This window comes from Epinephelus fuscoguttatus, linkage group LG23, assembly GCF_011397635.1.
Source record: "Epinephelus fuscoguttatus linkage group LG23, E.fuscoguttatus.final_Chr_v1".
NCBI classification, from domain to species: Eukaryota; Metazoa; Chordata; class Actinopteri; order Perciformes; family Serranidae; genus Epinephelus; species Epinephelus fuscoguttatus.
The window spans coordinates 434,865-457,058 of record NC_064774.1 but is presented as its reverse complement, the minus strand read 5'-3'; the positions used below and the strand labels follow the sequence as shown (position 1 = coordinate 457,058).

Below are 22,194 nucleotides of genomic sequence, written 5' to 3'. Positions count from 1 at the left end.
GGCAAACTACTGAGCTTTTTGAGTTATGTTGTTAAAAATGTATTTGTATATGTAATGTAAAATGCTAAAAGTTCATTAAACTATATGTCGCACAACAACGCTTGCCACAGCCATCAAGACTGGATGCTAGGTTTGTGCTGGTTTGAAAATTTTATAATCGATTTGATTTAAAGCCACATATCAAACTGAATCGATGCATCTAATTATATACCTAATTTTACCACTGCAAGCTTTTTCTCCCGATTAAAGCCCATTATAGACGTAATGTGCCTGCAAGGTTAGACAAGAAGTCAACAGGGCAACCAACTGAATGACACAATCACGTTTTTATTTATCAAAACAAAACAACCACTCAACACAACTTGTCTTCTTCAGAACACCAAATACTTAAAAATAATATTTGAGCAGCAGTTGAGGTAGAGGGTCCCCCTCCCCCTTTTGCTGCAGGCCCATTTGTACAGCCAAGAGGGAATGGTACTTAATACGCAAGTGTAGAAGTGTACTAACAGTTGTGTAGATTTGTAGTATTTCCACCTTTTGCTTGGACCTTTTTTCGACACTCTTTACATGTCAGCTCATCTTCGATACTGATGGAGCTAAAGAACCTGAGACAGGAGTGACAGGATTTGGGGTGGCTGTGCCAGCAAAGGGAATTGGGATAAATAGAAGGTCGTCAAATATGTTAGGGGTCTACACGGTGGAGATGCTGGCAGTGCTGGTGGCTTTAAGATGGGTGGAAGAGGCTAGACACACCAAGGTTCTTGCACAGCTTTATTAACAATCCCTCTTTCCACATCGTGTCGTAGGCTTTTTCGATGTCAAAGAACACTGCAACTACTGACTCTTTATTTGCCTGTGCCTTTCTTATCTCAGTTTCTAACCTAATCACTGCATCCATTGTATTTCTTCCTTTTCTAAAACCACTCTGATAACTTGCCAGCATTTCTCTCTTCTCAAGATCATACGATAACCTCTCTGTTATCATCCTTTCCATTATTTTGCACAGATTTGATGTTAGCGCTATTGGTCTGTAGCTAGTGGGTTGTGAAGGATCCTTACCAGGTTTTCTTATAGGAATCACTACTGCCTCTTTCCATGCACTTGGTAACCTTCCCTCTTTCCATACTTTGTTATAAAGTTGCAGCAACTTTAATAACGCTCCTTCCCCTAGGTGTTTTAGCATCACATAACATATCATATCTTTCCCAGGAGATGTTGGTTTTGATTTATTTATGGCCCTCGAAAATAAAAATAAAAGATTGCCTTAAGTGGTTGAGGAGGGAAAAAAACACTCAAATAGGCCTACAAGTATATTGTGGAGGCATAATTAAGATGTCAGTTCAAATATCCAAATAATATGGCACACAAAAACTGTCTCCTTAAATTTTATTTCATTTTATTTTTTCATTTTATTTTTCCCCTATCTTCCTCACCCCTACCACCCATGCACAACTCCACTTTGTGATCATGTTGCATCAGAAAACACCACAGTCAACGCTGGCAGATACACTGCCCTTCTCAGTCTCCATGTCGGTCATCGTGGCACTATCGTAGGTTTAGGTCATATATGTTCCCCTTGAGATTTAAGTCAAGGTTTAAGTCATCATCATTGGGGAATTCAAGCTTTAGACCAAGTAATTATTTAAAATGTTTGCCAAACAAAGACGCCTCCACAGCGAGCTCGTGTTACTCGCGCATGCTCCATGAAAACATCTTTTGACTAACTAATCCATTAGTTAATTCAGTTAAATATTACAAAGATGGAAAAAGAGAAAGACAATTATAAAATCCACACAGACCATGTACACAAGTACACAAAATTCAGATCACTAAATATTAATCAACAGTTTACACAGGGAATCCATAAGTGTAACATTGAGGAAATACAATCAGACCTTTCACACATAATCCATCAGTATAACTTTTTTTCAGAGCTGAGTGTTGCTCTGTTGTTATCTGCTTTGTTAGTTGATCCAACCATTGGGAGATGTTGATTGACTCAAGAAGAGTTCTGCCTGTGTTGTGTTCGGGAACCCGTAAAAACTCAAAATTTCGAAAGGGGACACAGAATGATACAGAGGGACACAAAATCAGAATCAGAATCAGCTTTATTCGCCAAGTACCTGTGTACATACAAGGAATTTGACTCTGGTAGACTTGCTCTCAGTGCTCTCACCAGAGCGACAGCCTGGGGGAAGAAACTGTCTTTGTGACAGGTGGTTTTGGTGAACAATGCTCTGTAGCGCATACCAGAGGGGAGGAGTTTAAACAGATTGTGTTTGGGGTGTGAGAAGTCTACACTGATGTTTCTTGCCCATTTCCTGACCCTTGACCTGTACAGGTCCTCGATGGAGGGAAGATTAGTACCAATAATCCTCTCTGCACACCTGATTGTTCGTTTCAGTCTGTTCCTGTCCAGTTTGGTGGCAGATCCATGATCAGCAGTTCCTGAGGCAGGTTGAGCTTCCTGAGCTGTCACAGGAAGTACAGCCTCTGCTGGGCCTTTTTTTTTAAATTATTTGCACACATAGTAAAAACTACATAGAATCCAGATAAATAATAGAAAAAAAATAAGGATGTGACAGGAGAGATCAAGAAGCTATAAGCTTACACAACGGACCTCCCCTCAAATTAAGATAGAAAACTATATGAAAACTATATGAACATATGAAAAACAAGATAAAGAAAAAAAATATTTAAAAACAAAGACAAAAAACTAACCTACTACCTTCCATACAGTATCTATGTGGGAGGTCCACTTCATGTCCCGAGAGATTGTGGTACCGAGAAACCTGAAGGTGTCCACTGTAGAAACTGTGCTGTTGTCTGTGTGCAGAACTGACCAATGTGTTGGAGTTCCTCTCTGGTGAAGGTGACCAAAAAAGGTGCTAAAAAAAAATCCCAACATCAGGAGAAGTAGGAGAGAGCGAAGTCCCGTGGCACCATCTTGGTTTATAGATGGCCAAAACTGGCATGGGAGCTATGAGGAAAAATTAACTGTTTCTATCAAAGTAAAAATACAATCACCTCGATGAAAATTCCACATCAGTTTAGAATATTTTCACAGCTTCACCATGCTGTCAGACAGCCCTTAACAATGGTAAACTGATGCAGTTACATGATGCTCTCCTAACAGCAACCAGACTCCACTGAAAGAATCAGTAATTTTCCCTCACAGAACACAATGAGTCGTTGGTCTTCCGCTAGTCATCAATGTGCTAACCGTGCCAGTTCTCTTGTCTGCTTCTCCAAACTGGGAGCATAAAGTAGAAAACACACAATTCCAAATGAAGTCTGAGTCATGAAGATCGCTCAACAGCGTTCGTGTTTCTGTTTTTTATCTTATTAACACCCTGGCATGTCATTTATTTTTTGAATACTTTATTTTCAATTTTTAATTTTACAATTTTACAGTGCAACGCTTAGCAGCATCCTCCCTGCTGTGCCTGTCCGCATCGGCCCAAGGTACAGCCCTTGACTTCACAGAGCCGATGCACAAAAGATGAGAGAAGGAAAGAAGGGAGAGACTATGCAGAGGAGCTGTGGACTGTAATAACTGAGCATCTCTGACAGACGAATCTTTTTACCCCACACTGAGTAACTTAATGATATCCACAATTGAGTTCTCAACGGGCCCAAAAATTCAACCCGAAACCGAAATGACCCGAGGGACATGAAGCCCAAAACCGGCTCGCCCGACATCATCACATACAACACTGGGTCTGAGCCCGACTGAACCGGAGTTTTTTTTTTTTGTTTTTTTTTTTTTAAATGGAGGAGGGAAAAAAACGATGCTCCCCCTGTGCGCCTCAGCAGTCTGGCTCAAATACAGTGGCCTCTATAGCATTAACACGGAAAAACAAACACCATGGCATTGAGAAGTGAAAGACGCACTTCTGTGCTGACATTCTGGAAACTACCTGTGATTCATGCTCCAACAGCTAAAGGAGCTAAACCGGCTGTGCTCCTGCCTGAAGTTTATGATGGTAGGAAACACTCTAACACAGATTTATTTTAAACACTTTTCCTGCACCTGGACGGCTATTCACCATAGCTTACAGCAAACTGGAGATGATGAATTAACAAAATGATGAAAAGCTAAACTTTTACAAGTAGAGAAAATGTTGATAATTGATTGATTGATTGATTGACAGACTACAAAATCAGAACAATGGACAGTAGCAGCATTTAGTGCTATCACACCCTCACACAGTGCGCTTCCTTCACGTGTTGTTGTGTGTCCATGGAAATTTCTACTGTGCCTAAATGATTTTCCACAAATTGAGCAGCTAAAAGGGTTCTCTCCAGTATGTGATCTTGTGTGTACCTTCAAATCTCGACTGTAATAAAATCTTTTCCTACGCCTAGGGCAGCTGAATGGTTTCTCTCCTGTATGGAATCTCATGTGTTGTTACAGATATTCTCTTTCACTGGATCCTTTCCCACTGTCAGGGCAGCAAAATGGTTTCTCACCAATATGAGATCTCATGTGTATCTTTAAATCTTCACTGTACTCAAATCTTTTCGCACACTCAGAGCAGCTTAATGGTTTCTCTCCTGAATGGCAACTCATATGTCTCTTCAGAACTTCACTTCGACTAAATCTTTTCCCACACTCAGAGCAGCTAAATGGTTTCTCTCCTGAATGAGATCTCATATGTCTCTTCAGAACATCACTTCCACCAAATGTTTTCCCACACTCAGAGCAGCTAAATGGTTTCTCTCCTGTATGAGAACTCATATGTCTCTTCAGATGTTCATTTCGACCAAATCTGTTACCACACTCATAGCAGCTAAATGGTTTCTCTCCTGCATGAGATCTCATGTGCATCTTTAAATCTTCACTGTACTCAAATCGTTTCCCACACTCAGAACAGCTAAATGGTTTCTCTCCTGCATGAGCTTTCATATGTCTCTTCAGATGTTCACTTCTACCAAATCTTTTTCCACACTCAGAGCAGCTAAATGGTTTCTCTCCTGCATGAGATCTCATATGTCTCTTCAGATGTTCACTTCGACCAAATCGTTTCCCACACTCAGAGCAGCGAAATGTTTTTTCCCTCGTATGAGATCTCATGTGGACCTTTAGAACTTCACTTCGACCAAATCTTTTCCCACACTCAGAGCAGCTAAATGGTTTCTCTCCTGTATGAGATCTCATGTGTATCTTCAGGTATTGCCTGTAACCAAATCGTTTCCCACACTCAGAGCAGCTAAATGGTTTCTCTCTTGTATGAGATCTCATGTGTACCTTCAGACCTCTCATACTACTAAATGTTTTTCCACATTCAGTGCAGTTAAATGATTTCTTTCCTACATGAGCTCTCATATGTACCCTTAGAGTTTTCCTGTCACCAAATCTTTTCCCACATTCAGAGCAGCGAAATGTTTTTTCCCTCGTATGAGATCTCATGTGGACCTTTAGAACTTCACTTCGACCAAATCTTTTCCCACACTCAGAGCAGCTAAATGGTTTCTCACCTGTATGAGATCTCATGTGTATCTTCAGGTATTGCCTGTAACCAAACCGTTTCCCACACTCAGAGCAGCTAAATCGTTTCTCATCAACAATCAAATCATTGACAGGGACTTGATCATTTTTCAGACAGTTTAAACCTGACTGAGGTTCTCTGGTCTCCGTCCAATCATCACTGTCATCAGTCTCAGGTTGTAAATGTGTATCTGGATCTGAGTTCCTGGCTGGTTCTGCTCCTCCACAGTCCTCTCCCTCTGCTTCTGTTTCCATCTGTTCAGTGTGTCTTTGATGAAGCTGTGAGGACTGAGGTTTCTCTTCATCATCTTCACTCTTCACAGGGACAGAAGTGGATGTGAACTTGGTGATATCATCCTCCTCCAGCCCTTGAAGCTGCTCTCCCCCCTGACTGATCCAGAGTTCCTCCTGTTCCCATTTAATGTGTGGAGGCTCTGGGTCCTCCTGGTCCACACTGGAGCTCCACTCCTGCTGCTCAGGGGGAACCTCTTCTTTAACCACCAACAACTGCTGGACGTCTGCAGGAAGCAGGAAACATACACAACATACACACCTCAAAAACTGCACAGTATCCACTGCCTTACAAAACAACACAATGTAGATAACATTATGGACCATTTAAAGCCATTTTTTCTGATATGTTATGTTAGCGAAATTAGCTAGCATTGGCTAATGTCATAGTAGCAGAGAGGTGAGGTAGCTTGGCCAAGGACATAATTTTAGCACTAATTGTCTGTGGACTGCTGCAGTTCCACAAATGCGCATGTGGTTCTATTCATAGTAGAGCTGTCACTTTTTATTCGAGTTTCGGACCTGAGGTGAAAAGTTCATGTTCAAGCTGTAATTACCTGTTGACTGCAGTCTAGTGTTGTCACGATACCAAAATCTTTGTTTCGGTACCGATACCAATATGAACTTCGATACTTTTCGGTACTTTTTCCAAAGGAAAAGTCCTTCTGGATACAAACATTTAGAACAATAAATAGTAGAGGTGTAACGGTACCAAAAAAATCATGGTTCGGTAAGTACCTTGGTACGAACTTCATGGTTTGGTTGCTTAAATGTTTCACCAAGTTGGTGTTGTCTCGTGTTGTCTCCCTTTGCGAGGCAGACTTTCTCTTGTCTTTTTTCACGTGCGCCAGCTGCGAATGTTGATACAGGTGTTGTCATACACACCACTTGCGCAATCTGTGCTCCAGTAGGAACAAGGAAGGCGTCTGTGTGCATAAATGAATTAAATAAATTAATGAATTGAATCAATTTCAAAGTACCGGTATTTTCCAAATGCATTACAGTAGCGTTTGGAATACTGTAGTACCGCGGTACTATTTAAGTACCGGTATACCGTGCAACACTACTGCAGTCTCTAGGTGCATCAGACAATTTGATGTAGTTTGTCTTGTGATCCAACAGAGGATGCTCTAAAAATTCACTATCATGTTGACGTATTGCATGTTCTACTGACCTGCCACTAAACAAAGCTAATGTTAATGTGTTATTTTTTTTTTTTTTATAACCAAATTTTATTCAACATTTCTGCAGGTGTAACAAGATAGTATTACACAACCATATTTTTCCCAGTAAACAGTTGCAATATACAGAGAGAGTAATACTACAAAAGTAATCAGCAAAATTAGTAAATACATAAATATGTTAAGGAAGCGTGAAAGATAATCAAACAACAGAAAACATAAACAACAGCAACAAGCAAAAAACAACAACAGCAGCAAAAAACAAAAACAAAAAAAAAAAACTGTAATGTGATAAATGTCAGCATGTACTTCCTGGAATACTATTCAACCATTCGTACCATGAAATTTTAGTCCAGTGAGATAGATTGCATTCTTTGGAAGTAAGAGATGAGAGGCTGCCAATACCTGTAAAACTTGTCTGTTGAACCACGAATGGTGAATTTGATCTTTTCCAGTTTTATGAATGACAATAAGTCCCGCAGCCAAGATGTATTTGAGGGGGGTGAGCGACTCTTCCACAGGAGGAGAATTCGACGACGGGCAATTAATGAGGCAAAGGAGAGAACATTAATTTGTTTAGCAGTCATTCTAACTCCCTCCTCGGGGATACCGAAAATGGCAATTTGAGGTGAAGGGACTAATGTCAGCTCTAGTACCTCTGACATAAAATTAAAGAAGGACCTCCAGTACTCTGCCAAATTTGGGCATAACCAAAACATATGAGACAGGTCTGCTGGTGCCTGAGAGCACCTATCACAAGTATCAGAGAGATTTGGGTAAATCCTTGATAATCTGGCTTTACTGTAGTGGATTCTGTGAAGTACCTTAAACTGAATGAGGCTAAGCCTTGCGCAGGAGGAGGAAGAATTTATTGCATGTAATGCATCGTCCCACCACTCCTCAGTCAAGATAATGCCCAGTTCAGCCTCCCAACTAGTCTTGATCTTATGCAGGACTGGGGGTGGGGTTGTCCTTGATAAAAGATTATAAATAAAGGGTCCCTTTGATAAGTCACCAACTGGAAGAAGATGGTCAACACCTGTGGGCGGCGGAGCTTGTGGAAATACTGAGGAGTTGGATTTGACAAAGTTGCGAATTTGAAAGTATCAATACAAGTCAGACTGCTTAAGGTTGAATGTGGAGCATAACTGTGAAAAGCTAGCAAAGAGACCATCAATATAGAGGTCACCTAGGCAGGACAGGTCTTGTCTGCTCCAGGAAGCAAACTTTGAATCGATCCTGGCTGGTTGAAATAGTTGATTGTTACAAATAGGCGTAGCTAATGGTAAAGAGATCCAACCGAATTGAAGTCTAACCTGCTGCCAAATTCTCAGAGTGTTAATAACCATGGGGTTGGTGGAGTATAGTCTAGGTTTAAGTGGAAGGCTGCTACATACCAAGGCTTTTAATGATGAGGAAAGACAGGAGCTAGCTTCTAGGTGAACCCAAGTGCTATCCGTGTCTGAGATCCAGAGTGCAATTTTGTGTAAGTTGGCTGCCCAGTAATATAACTGAAAGTTGGGTAAACTGAGTCCTCCCTATGATCTTCCCCTCTGGAGGAGGGATTTATGAATGCTTGGATTTTTACCTCCCCATATAAAATTTAAAATCATTGAATCCAATTGACAAAAAAAGCATTTAGGTAAGAAAATAGGTAGACATTGGAATAAGTATAAATATTTTGGAAGCATGTTCATTTTAATAGATTGTACTCTACTTATAAAAGAAAGAGGTAGGTTGCTCCATCTTTGTAGATCTGACTTTACCTTGATTGACAAAGATGCAAAATTTTCCTCTTGAAGAGAGAGGATGGAGCTAGTGATAATGATTCCTAAGTATTTAAACCTAGTTGTGGATAGTTTGAAGGGTATATTAGATTGTGGTATTTCACAGGCTAACTGGTTAATAGGAAAGCATTCGCTTTTCTGTATATTTAATTTGTACCCAGAGAAGGTGCCAAAGGATTTCAGAGTAGATAAAATATGTGGAATGGACACTACTGGGTTGGAAACATAAAGGAGCAGGTCATCTGCATACAAGGACACCTTGTGCTCGATTCCGCCTCTACTTACACCTGAGAACATTGTATTATCTTTAAGAGCAATTGATAAGGGTTCAATAGTAACAGCAAAAAGGAGGGGGACATCAGGCATCCCTGTCGCGTGCCGCGCATGAGTGGGAAGAACTGTGATCGTTGAGCATTGGTACATACACAAGCTTGTGGTGAAGAATATAGTAAGCGTATCCAGGAAATAAATTTTTCTCCAAATCCAAATTGGTTCAGTGTAAAAAATAGATGACCCCACTCAACCCGGTCGAAAGCTTTTTCTGCGTCAAGCGAAATAACCATCTCTGAGCTAGAAAGATGTGCCGGGGAGTGAATGATGTTGAGAAGTCTCCGTATGTTTGTATATGAATGGCGATTTTTAATAAACCCTGTTTGGTCCGTTGAGATAATAGAGGGTAAAACAGTTTCAATTCTACAAGCTAAGGCCTTAGCGAGGAGTTTATCATCTACATTAAGGAGAGAAATAGGTCGATAGGAGGAACATAATTTAGGATCTTTATCCTTTTTGAGGATTAGTGATATCGATGCTTGGTTGAGCGTCGGTGGTAATTTACCATTTTGGAGAGAGTTCTCGTACATCTCTAGAAGCAGTGGTGCTAACTGATTAGAGAACTTCTTATAAAATTCTGCGGGGTAGCCGTCCGGCCCTGGGGACTTCCCGCTCTGCATTGACTTAATGGCATTAATTACTTCACTGAGGGTTGGCGGTTTCTCCAGTTTTTCCTGATGTTCAATTGTTAATTTGGGAATACTGAGTCCATTGAAGAAATTTTGAATTTCAACATCATCATCAGGCGAGTTGGATTTATATAGATTAGAGTAGTATGTTTCGAAAGTCCTGTTAATTTCATCAGGGCTCGTTGTCGGTAAACCTAAATCATTTATAATTTCGGATATTTGTTGTGAGGCTGTCCTGCTCTTAAGCCGATGCGCAAGAAGGCGACCAGCCTTATCTCCATGTTCATACAACAATTCCCTGGCTTTAAGTAGCATCTTCTCTGCGTCTCTAGTGGACAAGAGGTTGAACTCGGTCTGGAGAGCAAGTCTCTCCTTGAGCAGCTCTGGAGACTGCAGCATGGAACATCGGCGGTCCACATCTGCTATCGCTTCTGAGAGTTCTCCCAGTCGCCTTTTCCGCGTCTTATTAATGTGAGCGGTATATGAGATTATTTCACCCCTGAGAAAGGCCTTGAGTGTTTCTCATAATAGCGATGGGCTAGTATATTCATTTTTGTTGGTTTGTATGAAAGAGTCAATTGACTGACTGATACGCTTACAGAATTCACCGTCAGACAGAAGTGTGGAATCCAGTCTCCAGGTACGGCACTCTCTATGTTGGGCTTCAAATTGTAAATCAAGTATCATAGGTGAGTGGTCAGAGTTAACAATAGAGGAGTATTCAACTGATTTTACAAAGCGGAGAAGTGTCTTATCTATGAAAAAATAACCTATACGCGAATAAGAGTTATGGGCATGTGAATAAAAGGAATATTGCCTGGCAGTAGGATGAGAGATTCTCCAGGGGTCAACACTGCCACACTGAGCCATAAAAGCAGCCAAAGCTTGTGACATCTTGGATTGCATAGCTGTTTTAGAGCTGGATCTGTCTAGACAGGGGTCCATCACGCAGTTTATGTCTCCTCCAAATATTAACTTGTGGGTGTGTAGATCAGGGATTAGCAATACGAGTTTCTTCATGAATTCTACATCATCCCAATTTGGGGCGTATACAGAGACAAGAACAACTGGAATTTGGTAAAGAGAGCCGGTAACTATAATGAATTGCCCACTGGGGTCACATACAGTACTAGAATGGATAAAATTAACTTTTTTATTCATCAGGATGGCTGTGCCTCTTGTTTTAAGGTTGAACGTAGAATGAAAAATGTGACCTATCCAGGGCCACTAAGTCTTTTATGGTCTGTAGTGCGTAGATGTGTTTCTTGTAAAAACGTGATATCTGCATTTAAATGTTTCAGGTGAGAAAACATTCTAGCCCGTTTCACAGGACCGTTCAGTCCTCCCACATTCCAGGAAACAATCTTGACAGAGCCTCTCCCACCTACCACTCCGTTTCGATTATTTGTCATTACAAAGTTTAGTGGTAGAATAGTTTGCCATGAGCAAGACTAGTTCAATGTTACAGGAAAGGCAAGCATGCTGACTTGAGTACAGGAATAGGAGATGAAAAATAAAAGGTGAACAAAAACACCAAGCGTAAAGAACGAAAACAAAAACAAACCATAATAAGCAGGAACCACCCCTCCCACCCTCTCTATCCCCCCACCCCCCATCTATGCTCACCTTTCTACCCATGATGAGCCGCAGGTAAAACTACTTACCAAACTCCGGGATAACTAAGTGAAAGCACTAACCTTCTATCCTTAGGACAGAGAGTGCTGCTGAGCTTGTATATAAATAATGTATTTAAACTCACACTGACAGAAACACCGGGATGTCGGGTAAAGAAAATAATGAAAATAACAGGATAATTAACCTTTCATAATACAGAGCAGCTTTTAACCCAAAAGTTCACTTTCCCATTTAGTCTAACCAGCATGAAACAACATAAACCACAGGGTTAATTATAAAGTCATAAGACAGTATGCGCTATATGCATGCGCAGTTGCGCTCTAACAAAAATATCACAAATAAACACTGCATCAATAATATAATGAAGCTCCTCCGGGATAACTAAGTGAGAGTGGAAGCTCTAACCTTCAATCCTTAAAACAGAGAGTACCGCTAAGCTTGTGGCAATTAACACACACCGACAGGATCACCGGAGTGCCGGAGAAAGCAAATAAGGATAAAAGTAATAATAGCCTACTAAAATAAACAGGATGATCAGGGAGCATTATCCTTTCATAATAGAAGTATTAACCCATAAATTATATTTACTGCTTACTCTAACCAGCATGAAACAACATAAACCACAGGGTTAATTATAAAATCAAAAGAGAAGTGACATACTGTATGCACGGACAGTTGCACTCTTACAGGCATCACAAAGAAACGCTGCATCAATACCTTCATGAAGTTCTGCTGTCCGGATTTTAGTGTGAGCAAAGTCTGGGAAAAGCCATTAAATCCAAAGCAGGCATCGACAGTCAGTGAACAAATCAATCAGCTCCAAAAGATGAATCCTATGGAGTAGGAACATGCACCGCCATGGTTAAGAAACAAACAAACAAACAGGAAAAAACAGAGAGATGGAAAAAAAGGGTCCCATCATAATATCCAAGATCCGATGACTGACACACGCATCCATAATCGAAGGCAGGCATATTAGTCTATAATCCAAAATCACAAGTTTCAAGAGGTATGATGTGAGTCTCGGGAGTCAAAAAGTAACGTTACAGTGAATAAATCAATATCCACCGCTACTTGCCCATTACCGTTATTCTGATAAATTTGCCAGGTGCCGGTTGTAAAATTCTTCGGCCTCTTCTGCTGTGTGGAACTTGTACTCGGTGTCCTGATGCCTGACTGTGAGTACAGCTGGATGACGGAGAGTGAACTTGACGCCACTCTTGTAAAGTTTGGATTTGATTTCCTTGAACGCGGCGCACTTCTTGGCAAGGTCATTGCTCATGTCAGGAAAGATGAAGATCTTATGGCCCTGATAAACAAGTTGTCCTCGCTTCCTCGCTGTGGCAAGTACCTGCTCCTTCTATTTATAGCGTAGGAAGCGGATGATCATAGGTCGGGGCTGCTCACCTGTGCCCGGCTTGGGTCTCAGCGTACGGTGCGCCCTGTCAAACTCTGGTAAGGTGGTAAATGTGTCATCTTGTAATATGTCAACGAGGAATTTGGACATAAAATCCGTGGCTACGTGTCCCTCGCAGTCCTCAGGCAGGCCAACCACCCTCAGATTGTTACGACGAGAGCGATTTTCAGGTCTTCTGTCTTGTTTTTAAGATATATATTTTCAGACTGGAGTTGTTTAACCTGCGTTTCAAGGCTGGTCAGCCTGTCACTATGGTCAGAGAGTGCGTTTTCCATTTCAGTCATACGAGGGCCGAAGTCTTCCACCTTGAGTCGAACTGTGTTCAAAGTTGTTTGGATTGGAGAGAGTGAGGCTTGTATCTCAGCTGTAATCGCTGCTCTGTTCTTGTCCAATTCGGCCACCAGGTCGGCAATGGTCAGAGCCTCCGCCGAAGTAGCTGAGGTGGCCATTGTTAGCTTAGCCGCTGGAAGCGTGTCAGAAATTTTTTCCTTTCTGGTTCTGGCCGCCTGTTTTTCTGCTAGAGGACATTTCAGATCGCAGTCCATTGTTACAACACTGAGTTGGGTATAAATGAGGTTTACTGTCGGTGTGAGAATCAAAGATTGAATAAATTGCTCAGGTGCTGCTCTCTGTGCGTCTGCTTCACTCGGTCGCCATACCGGAAGTCTTAATGTGTTATTTTGCTATGAAAATGGAGGACAATAGCGAGCAAAGCCGCCCTGAGCGGACAACCGCGACACCAAAACATCTGAGAAGCAGTGTGTGGAAGTATTTTGGGTTCTACACCACAGATGGCAAAGTCACGCACAAAGACAAGGCTGTTTCTTTGTAAAAAGACACACTGAAACTAGGATTGGGCGATATTACAATAATAAGGCATCCCGCCGTATATAAAATTGCAACGGTATCATTTTCATAACTGTCATTAAAAAAAATCTGCCGCACATATAGGCCTATAGGGGCCTGATATAATATTAAATATAATTTATTTAATGCCTAAATAATGAGTGCTTGTCCAGCACCTCTGTGTGTGGTTGAGATTTCAATTTAATACTATTACAATTTAAAACTAATAATAAGCTATAATGTTTCTCTTATAACTGCCCTAAACTGTTATCGGGAGATGACATTTGATAAAGTTTTTGGATGTGATGTTGTCACGTGACAGCTCAGACGTGAGAAAGAGAAGAAAAGATGGCAAGCCACGCATCAAGTGAGCTGGTTCCCAAAAAGGCCCCACAACTTCACAACTTCTGCAAGCAGCAGCAGCAGCAGCAGGTCCAGCGGTGTCATGGCCTCAAATTCAGTAAAGGGCTGGCAGACCATCACCAGGGAAGAAACCCAGCATCTGGTGATGTCTATGTGTCCAACACTTCAGGCAGTCATCGACTGAAAGGATATGCAACCAAGTCTTAAAACTGACTGTCTAATTGATGATTATATTAGTTTGTCCAAAAACTTATGAACCCTTAAAGTTGGGGGACTGTGTGAAGAAATGGTTGTAATTCCTACACGGTTTATGCTAAATTTTTGAAAAAAGCCTTAAATGAAAGCTGAGACTCTGCACTTTAAGCAGGTATTCATAGTTTCATTTAAAACCCATTGTGGTGGTGTACAGAGCCAAAATGATGACAACTCCATCATTGTCCAAATAATTATGGACCTGACTGTAAATGCAGTTTTAAATTTTAAAATAGTGTGTGATATAGGGCTAAATTTATTTTATTATTTTCACAGGCTGGATGGTGGCCAATCTGAAAATGCACTACAGTGAAGAGAGCAGCAAGTGGATGCTTCTCAATAAAGCAGCCTTTCTGGACCCGCGGTTCTCTCACTTAGTCCACCTTTCATCCGAACAGAGAAATCTCGTCAGTGATACCTTATCACACGAGATGAAGGACAATGAGACAGACAGTGACTGTACACAAGAGGGAGAAAAGGTAGCTGCTGCCCTCGGAGCCGTCTGTTAATGACACTGTCTGCAAAGCAGTAATGATTGTGCTAAGTGGCTAACGGGCATGTAGCTACTGACAGATGATGCGTCATGTTTGTAGTCGACCAATGAAGATGAGTTTACATATCACCTTGGGTTCGCCTTCACCTTCTCAAAATGATCCCACACTTTGGATTTCCTGCCCGACATGTTATTAACTAGCCTGTGGAATAACCGCAGGTACCAGCCCTGGAGATTAACCTGACTCCTGTCTGACTGCTGAGCATTATGTTTTCATTCAGCGACTGTCACTTTGAATCAAATCCCACAAATATGACATGCAACCCACTGTAGCCTAGATGAAATGTCCATAATTTCCAATATCCAAAAACTTCAGCATGTTTGAACACTCCAAACTCAAACATATTCCTGAACGATATACAGTAATGTGACCTGATCTTACAGCACCATCCTCCTCTCCTTCTCTCTTCTCCTCTTCTCCTCACGGTTCAATGAACAAAAAATTTACTTTTTTCCTGATTTGAGCCAACAGACAGAATACAGCTAGCCTACACACTATAGAACAACATCCACCTGCACCTCAAAGTCCCAGGTCACAATCTCTCAAATGATACACATACACACATACAGAGAGACAAGCAAAGTCAAACCAAGCCAGCCCATGTCTGTTGAAAAGGGATATAAGTGGCTGGAATCAAACACTACACAAACAAGCCACAGTGCCCTGCTGGTGCTGTTTGCTGCATAAGATGAAAAACCCCTGGCAGAGGTGAGAGTTCATCTCTTCTCTACAAAAAACACAGAGTCTGTCCAATATCCAATTCAGACTCAACTTGCTTGACTCATCCCAAGGACTTGACCTGACTTGCTTGATTCTAACCACAGTGACTTGGGACTTGCTTGAGACTTGAAGGTTAAAACTTGAGACTTGCTTAAGACAAGCAAATGTGTGACTTGACAGATACCTGACTGAGGTTCTCTGGTTTCCGTCCAATCATCACTGTCATCAGTCTCATATTGTAAATGTGTATCTGGATCTGAGCTCCTGGCTGGTTCTGCTCCTCCACAGTCCTCTCCCTCTGCTTCTGTTTCCATCTGTTCAGTGTGTCTTTGATGAAGCTGTGAGGACTGAGGTTTCTCTTCATCATCTTCACTCTTCACAGGGACAGGAGTGGATGTGAACTTGGTGATATCATCCTCCTCCAGCCCTTGAAGCTGCTCTCCCTCCTGAGTGATCCAGAGTTCCTCCTGTTCCTCTTTAATGTGTGGAGGCTCTGGGTCCTCCTGGTCCACACTGGAGCTCCACTCCTGCTGCTCAGGTGGAACCTCTTCTTTAACCACCGACAGCTGCTGGACGTCTGCAGGAAACACATACACAAACACATACAGACACACACGGTTAAAAGCTTAACTTGGCAAACTACTGAGCCTTTTGATTTATGTTGTTAAAAATGTATTTGTATATGTAATGTAAAATGCAAAAAGTTAATTAAACTATACGTCGCACAACAACGTTTGCCACAGCCATCAAGACTGGAGTCTAGGTTTGTGCTGGTTTGAAAATTTTACAATCGATTTGATTTAAAGCCAAATATCAAACCGAATCGATGCCTCTAATTATCCTACTATTAAATGGAGAAACCTCTGACCCTCCGTCCTTCCGTCTGTCTGTCGTAATCCGTTTTCCTCCTCACTGCTTTGACCTGTTTCTCTGAACTTGCACATATGCTTTCATCTTGGTCATGTGCAGACAGCCACGATGACGTTTTTGCATTTTCCCCACATTTCTACTGTTTATATTTGCGTTTTTTTCCCACTACCCAATCATACTGTGATCTCCATTAGCAGCGCGAGCTACGCATGCACGGAGACTTGGAAAACACCTGCGCTCGGACCACAGTTTATGGCTGGGACATGCAATTTCAAGCACAAACTAAACATTGCGCTGTGCACTTTGCACTGTTTCTTTCATTGTTTCTCCGTGTTGTGTGTGTATGTATGTACCTGTGTGCCCACGCACGGCCCCGCGAATGCGTGTGCCTCCGTGCCGTCAGCCAAAACTATGCTCCACGTATTTTGTCATAAAGCATGTTTCTAAATACAGTGTGCATTGTTTACAGGTACGCCATATGCAACCTGCAGATGCACAAACCCTGACCAAACAACTCTAAAAATAGGTGCGCTCTCTGTTCTAAACAAACAGCCAGGCACAGGATATCACTTTTATTTAACATCTGCAAACCTTTACCCTTAATAAAACAGATTTTGCCTCTCATTCTCATTCCTCTGCACATAACACATCCCCGGGTATGGACTAGCATACCTAATTTTACCACTGCAGCGTTTTCTTATCGACGTAATGCGCCTCCAAACAGTAGCTCAGTCCATAGGGACTTGGGTTGGGAACCGGAGGGTCGCCCGTTCAAGTCCCCGTCCGGACCAAAATATGGCGCGTGGACTGGTAGCTGGAGAGATGCCAGTTCACCTCCTGGGCACTGCCGAGGTGCCCCTGAGCAAGGCACCGAACCCCCCAACCGCTCGGAGCGCCCCTCATGGGCAGCCCATTCTGACATCTCTCCACTTGCATGTATAGGTCCAGTTTGTGCATGTGTGTGTTCGGACCTGTGTGTAATTGACAACAGAGTGAAAAATTGAATTTTCCCTCGGGGATTAATAAAAGTATATAAAATTAAAAAAAAAAAAAAAAAAAAAAAAGACACCAGAGAAGCTAACCAGAAAAGCTAACGGCACCAGAAAAGCTAACGGCACCAGAGAAGCTAACGGCACCAGAGAAGCTAACGACACCACAGAAGCTAACGGCACCAGAGAAGCTAACGACACCACAGAAGCTAACGACACCAGAGAAGCTAACGGCACCAGAGAAGCTAACGACACCAGAGAAGCTAACGGCACCAGAGAAGCTAACGACACCAGAGAAGCTAACGCGGCGTATAAACGTCGACAGACTGAATATTTATTGAACAAAGCTGCAGTTATGTTATTAATAATGAACTTGTAATGTTTAATGAACAAACCTGCTCTGTGTAACCGAAGCTGAGGGTTGAAAACAGCGTCCAGTAGTTTCCGTTGTCGCTCGTTCTCCTCTTTTGATCGACAAAGTTCCTCCTCGTACTCTGCTATCGTTCTTTCAACCAGCCCAAATATCTCTTCAGCAGCCGCAGTTAGTCGCTGCTTCACCAACGCTCTCAGCATTTGGACTTTAGACATGTTCACACTTTAAAAAAACACAACAAAGACACTCTGCTAACACACGTTTCCAACAGACGCCATCTTGTTCAGTGTGACGTTCGCGACAGAGAGATGTAGAGATGAGTTCATGGGCTTCAAAATAAAAGCCCAGAATTGTTCATGAAATCACAGGCTTACTCAGCAAACCACGTACAGCAGGATAAATGATTAAAATACACGATTTGAAAGAATGACTTTTATTGAACTGTTGCAGTTGATTATTAGTTTATTTGTTTTCACATTTGCATAAAAAAGTAGTACATGAGCAACAGAAACATGATGTAGAGATGGAAAAAAGCCCCCAGAGGGCTTAATCGAGGCACTTTCCATTGTATACCATACTCCATTAGTTAACTCAGTAACATATTACAAAGATGGAAGAAAAGAAAGACAATTATAAAATCCACACAGACCATGTTCACATATACACATAATTCAGATCACTAAATATTAATCAACAGTTTACACAGGGAATCCATAAGTATAACATCAGAATGGTTCAGTCCAACCTTTAACATCTTGATGGGCAGTTTACACAGATAGTCCATAAGTGTAACATTGAGGAAATACAATCAGACCTTTCACACATAATCCATCAGTATAACTTTTCAGAGCTGAGTGTTGCTCCATTGTTATCTGCTGTGTTAGTTGATCCAACCATTGGGAGATGTTGATTGACTCAAGAAGAGTTCTGCCTGTGTTGTGTTCAGGAACCCGTAAAAACTCAGAATTTCAAAAGGGGACACAGAATGATACAGAGGGACACAAAATCAGAATCAGCTTTATTCGCCGGAATTTGACTCTGGTAGACTCGCTCTCAGTGTACCAGAATTGACATAAGTACTCAAATTTAGGTAAGAAGTGGAATATACAGAATATACAATATTTAAAAAATATACAACTATACATCAAATATAAACAAATATATATAATATTCAAGGATGCAGTATTGTTTGACCTGCCGCTCTGTGACTGTTAAGAAGTTCACCAGAGCGACAGCCTGGGGGAAGAAACTGTCTTTGTGACAGGTGGTTTTGGTGAACAATGCTCTGTAGCGCATACCGGAGGGGAGGAGTTTAAACAGATTGTGTCCGGGGTGTGAGGAGTCTACACTGATGTTTCTTGCCCGTTTCCTGACCCTTGACGTGTACAGGTCCTTGATGGAGGGATGATTAGTACCAGTAATCCTCTCTCCACACCTGATTGGTCTTACTCAGCTGCCATCATTCCTAGTGGCCCATGACATGTATGAGAAGTTCCAGTCTGGCTTTAAACCACACCACAGCGCTGAAACAGCACTTTTGAGGGTTTTTAACAATCTTTTGTCAACTGTTGATTCATGTAACTCTGCTGTTCTGGTGCTGCTTGACGTGTCAGCAGCCTTTGATACAGTGGATCATAGGATCCTCCTGTCTCGCCTGGAACAGTGGGTAGGTATTACAGGTACTGCCCTTCTGTGGTTTCAGTCCTACCTCACTGATCGGAGCTTTTCAGTTAATTTAGGGGAATTCAACTCAGCTATGGCTCCTCTCACCTCCGGTGTCCCCCAAGGCTCCATTTTGGGCCCCAGCCTCTTCTTGCTCTACATACTGCCATTAGGATTGATTTTTAAGAGACACAACATAGCTTTTCACTGTTTTGCAGATGATGTACAGATCTATCTGCCCCTTAAATCCATTAGCAAGGATTCTGTACAGCCACTGCCAGAATGTTTAAAAGATGTCAAATCCTGGATGGACACTAACTTTTTAAATCTCAATGAGGATAAAACCGAGATAATTATGTTTGGATGTGACCCCTCCGATTACTCCGCTGATTTTCTGGGCCCCTTCACTCCTAAGATCCGTTCCTCTGTTAAAAATCTCGGTGTGACCTTTGACAGTGCTTTGAAATTCGATAAACAAATTAGATCAGTAATACAAACCAGCTTTTATCAACTCAGGCTTTTAGCTAAAGTAAAGGGCTATCTCTCCCCCCAAAATCTAGAGAGGGTAATCCATGCTTTTATAACCTCATGTCTGGACTACTGTAACTCACTTTATGTCGGTATTGACAAGTCACTGCTACACTGTCTACAGCTTGTCCAGAACGCAGCAGCCCGCCTCCTCGCTGGAAAGCGTAAACGCGAACACATCACAGCAATCTTGGCCTCACTTCACTGGCTTCCAGTGCGTTTTAGAATTGATTTTAAGATTTTATTGATTGTTTTTAAAGCTCTAAATGGGCTGGCACCCCCTTATTTAACTGAACTCCTGCACTTTCATGCTCTCTCCAGAGCCTTGAGATCAGCCAGTCAGCTATTACTGGCTACTCCTAGGACTAGGCTGAAGACCAGAGGCGGCTGCCCCAAGGCTCTGGAATAGCCTGCCCCTGCACATTAGGTCTGCCCAGACCCTAGAGGTTTTTAAGTCTTTTCTTAGAACCCACTTCTTCTCTCAGGCTTTTAACTCAGGTTGAGCTGGACACCCAAACATTTTATCTTATTTTTATCTTATTTTATAACTCTTGTATTTTATTTTATTGTATTTTATGTATCTTATGGTTTTATTGTGGTGTACTATTGGTTGCCTCATTGTATTTGCTTGTTTATTTCTATTGACCTGTTCAGCACTTTGGTCAACCTTGGTTGTTTTAAATGTGCTTTATAAATAAAGTTTGAGTTGAGTTGAGTTGAGTTGAGTTGAGTTGATTGTTCGTTTCAGTCTGTTCCTGTCCAGTTTGGTGTCAGATCCATGATCAGCACTTCCTGAGGCAGGTTGAGCTTCCTGAGCTTTCACAGGAAGTACAGCCTCTGCTGGGCCTTTTTCCAGACAGTGTCTATGTGGGAGGTCCACTTCATGTCCCGAGAGATTGTGGTACCGAGAAACCTGAAGGTGTCCACAGTAGACACTGTGCTGTTGAGGATGGTGAGGCGGGGCAGTGTTGGGGGGCTTCTCCTGAAGTCCATTGTCATCTTCACAGTCTTGAGTGGGTTCAGCTTCAGGTGGTTCAGACCACCACCTCCTGTCTGTATGCAGACTCATCACAGTCTCGGATTAGACCGATGACCGTAGTGTCGTCCGCAAATTTCAGGAGTTTCGTAGAAGGGTCCCCTGAGGTGCAGTCATTGGTATGCAGGTCGAAAAGCAGTGGGGAGAGGACACACCCCTGGGGGGCGTCACTGCTGATGGACTGGGAGCTGGATGTGATGCTCCCCAGCCTCCAATCAGATCAGCTCTGATTGGAGCTCTTGATCAGTTATCCACCCCATGATTCATACTACTGCTGCTAAGGAGAAAAACAGCCAACGAAGAGTTCCACATGCACTGTCTTTGTGAACCCGTAAAACCTCTGAATTTCAAGAGGGGACACAGAATGATACAGGCAGACCCAAAAGAGACTAAAAACGGCATGGGAGCTAGGTAGAAAAAAGTGCTGTTTCTATCAAAGGAGTCTGGGGACTGTGGACGGGGACAGCAGCAAGCTCTTGATCAGTTATCCACCCCATGACTCATACTACTACTGCTAAGGAGAAAAACAGCCAATGAAGAGTTCCACATGCACTGTCTTTGTGAACCCGTAAAACCTCTGAAGCATGTTCTTTAATGTGTGTTCAATTTATTAAAAGAAAAAAAAAACGTTTTGGTGAACCCTGCAGCAAAGTGAACCCTCTTCCTCAAAGAGGAACTTTGCCTCCCAGTTTGTCCCAGTTTCTCAGAGGATCTTTGTCCCATGAGAGCAGGCACTAACAGCTGCTCTCCATGTCCGCAGTGTAAACAACTTTCACTGGCGATTTGACAGTCACTACAAGCACATTATGACCCTTTGTAAAAGTTTCTGTGTGGTACCTGTGTTGTACATGAGCTAATGTTAGCGGCTAAGGACTGAGAGGCTGTCCGGTATGTGTGTGTGTCTGTGTGTCTGTCTGTCTGAGGAGTTTCAGCACGTTAACTTGTTAGCCGTAGCCTTGCTGTTTGTCATGTTAATGATATCGTCGACAGCCCTGAATAGCTTGTACTTTAGCATAGTTAGTTACTGCTACAGAAAATTAATAAATCTTTCATTTATTTGCACAACGTCACCTCTCTGCCGTCTTTTATCAAGCTTGCTAACGCTAAGTTAACTTTACCAGCAGATCTGTATGAGGCACAAACTGAGGCTACAGTTAGCAGTGTGCTGATGCTTAGTGGTATTTCTTAATCTTTTCTGTGAAACTAATGTGCATTTAATAAACATTCGTACATTATTAGC

At 42.1% G+C, this 22,194-nt stretch overlaps 1 protein-coding gene across 1 annotated transcript in view; it reads right to left on the bottom strand.

Moving 5' to 3' along the window:
* LOC125884150 (gastrula zinc finger protein XlCGF57.1-like) overlaps window positions 1-18,008 on the bottom strand; it is a 561,995-nt gene extending 543,987 nt beyond the window's left edge. Inside the window, exons 1-3 of the mRNA XM_049568957.1 lie at window positions 17,751-18,008; window positions 15,681-16,073; window positions 5,617-6,009 (exon numbers count right to left, since the gene is read on the bottom strand). Of these exons, the coding sequence (XP_049424914.1) occupies window positions 5,617-6,009; window positions 15,681-16,073; window positions 17,751-17,943 (979 nt within the window). The 5' untranslated portion in view covers window positions 17,944-18,008. The remainder of the gene's footprint in view (window positions 1-5,616; window positions 6,010-15,680; window positions 16,074-17,750) is intronic.
* Between the last annotated feature and the right edge of the window lie 4,186 nt (window positions 18,009-22,194).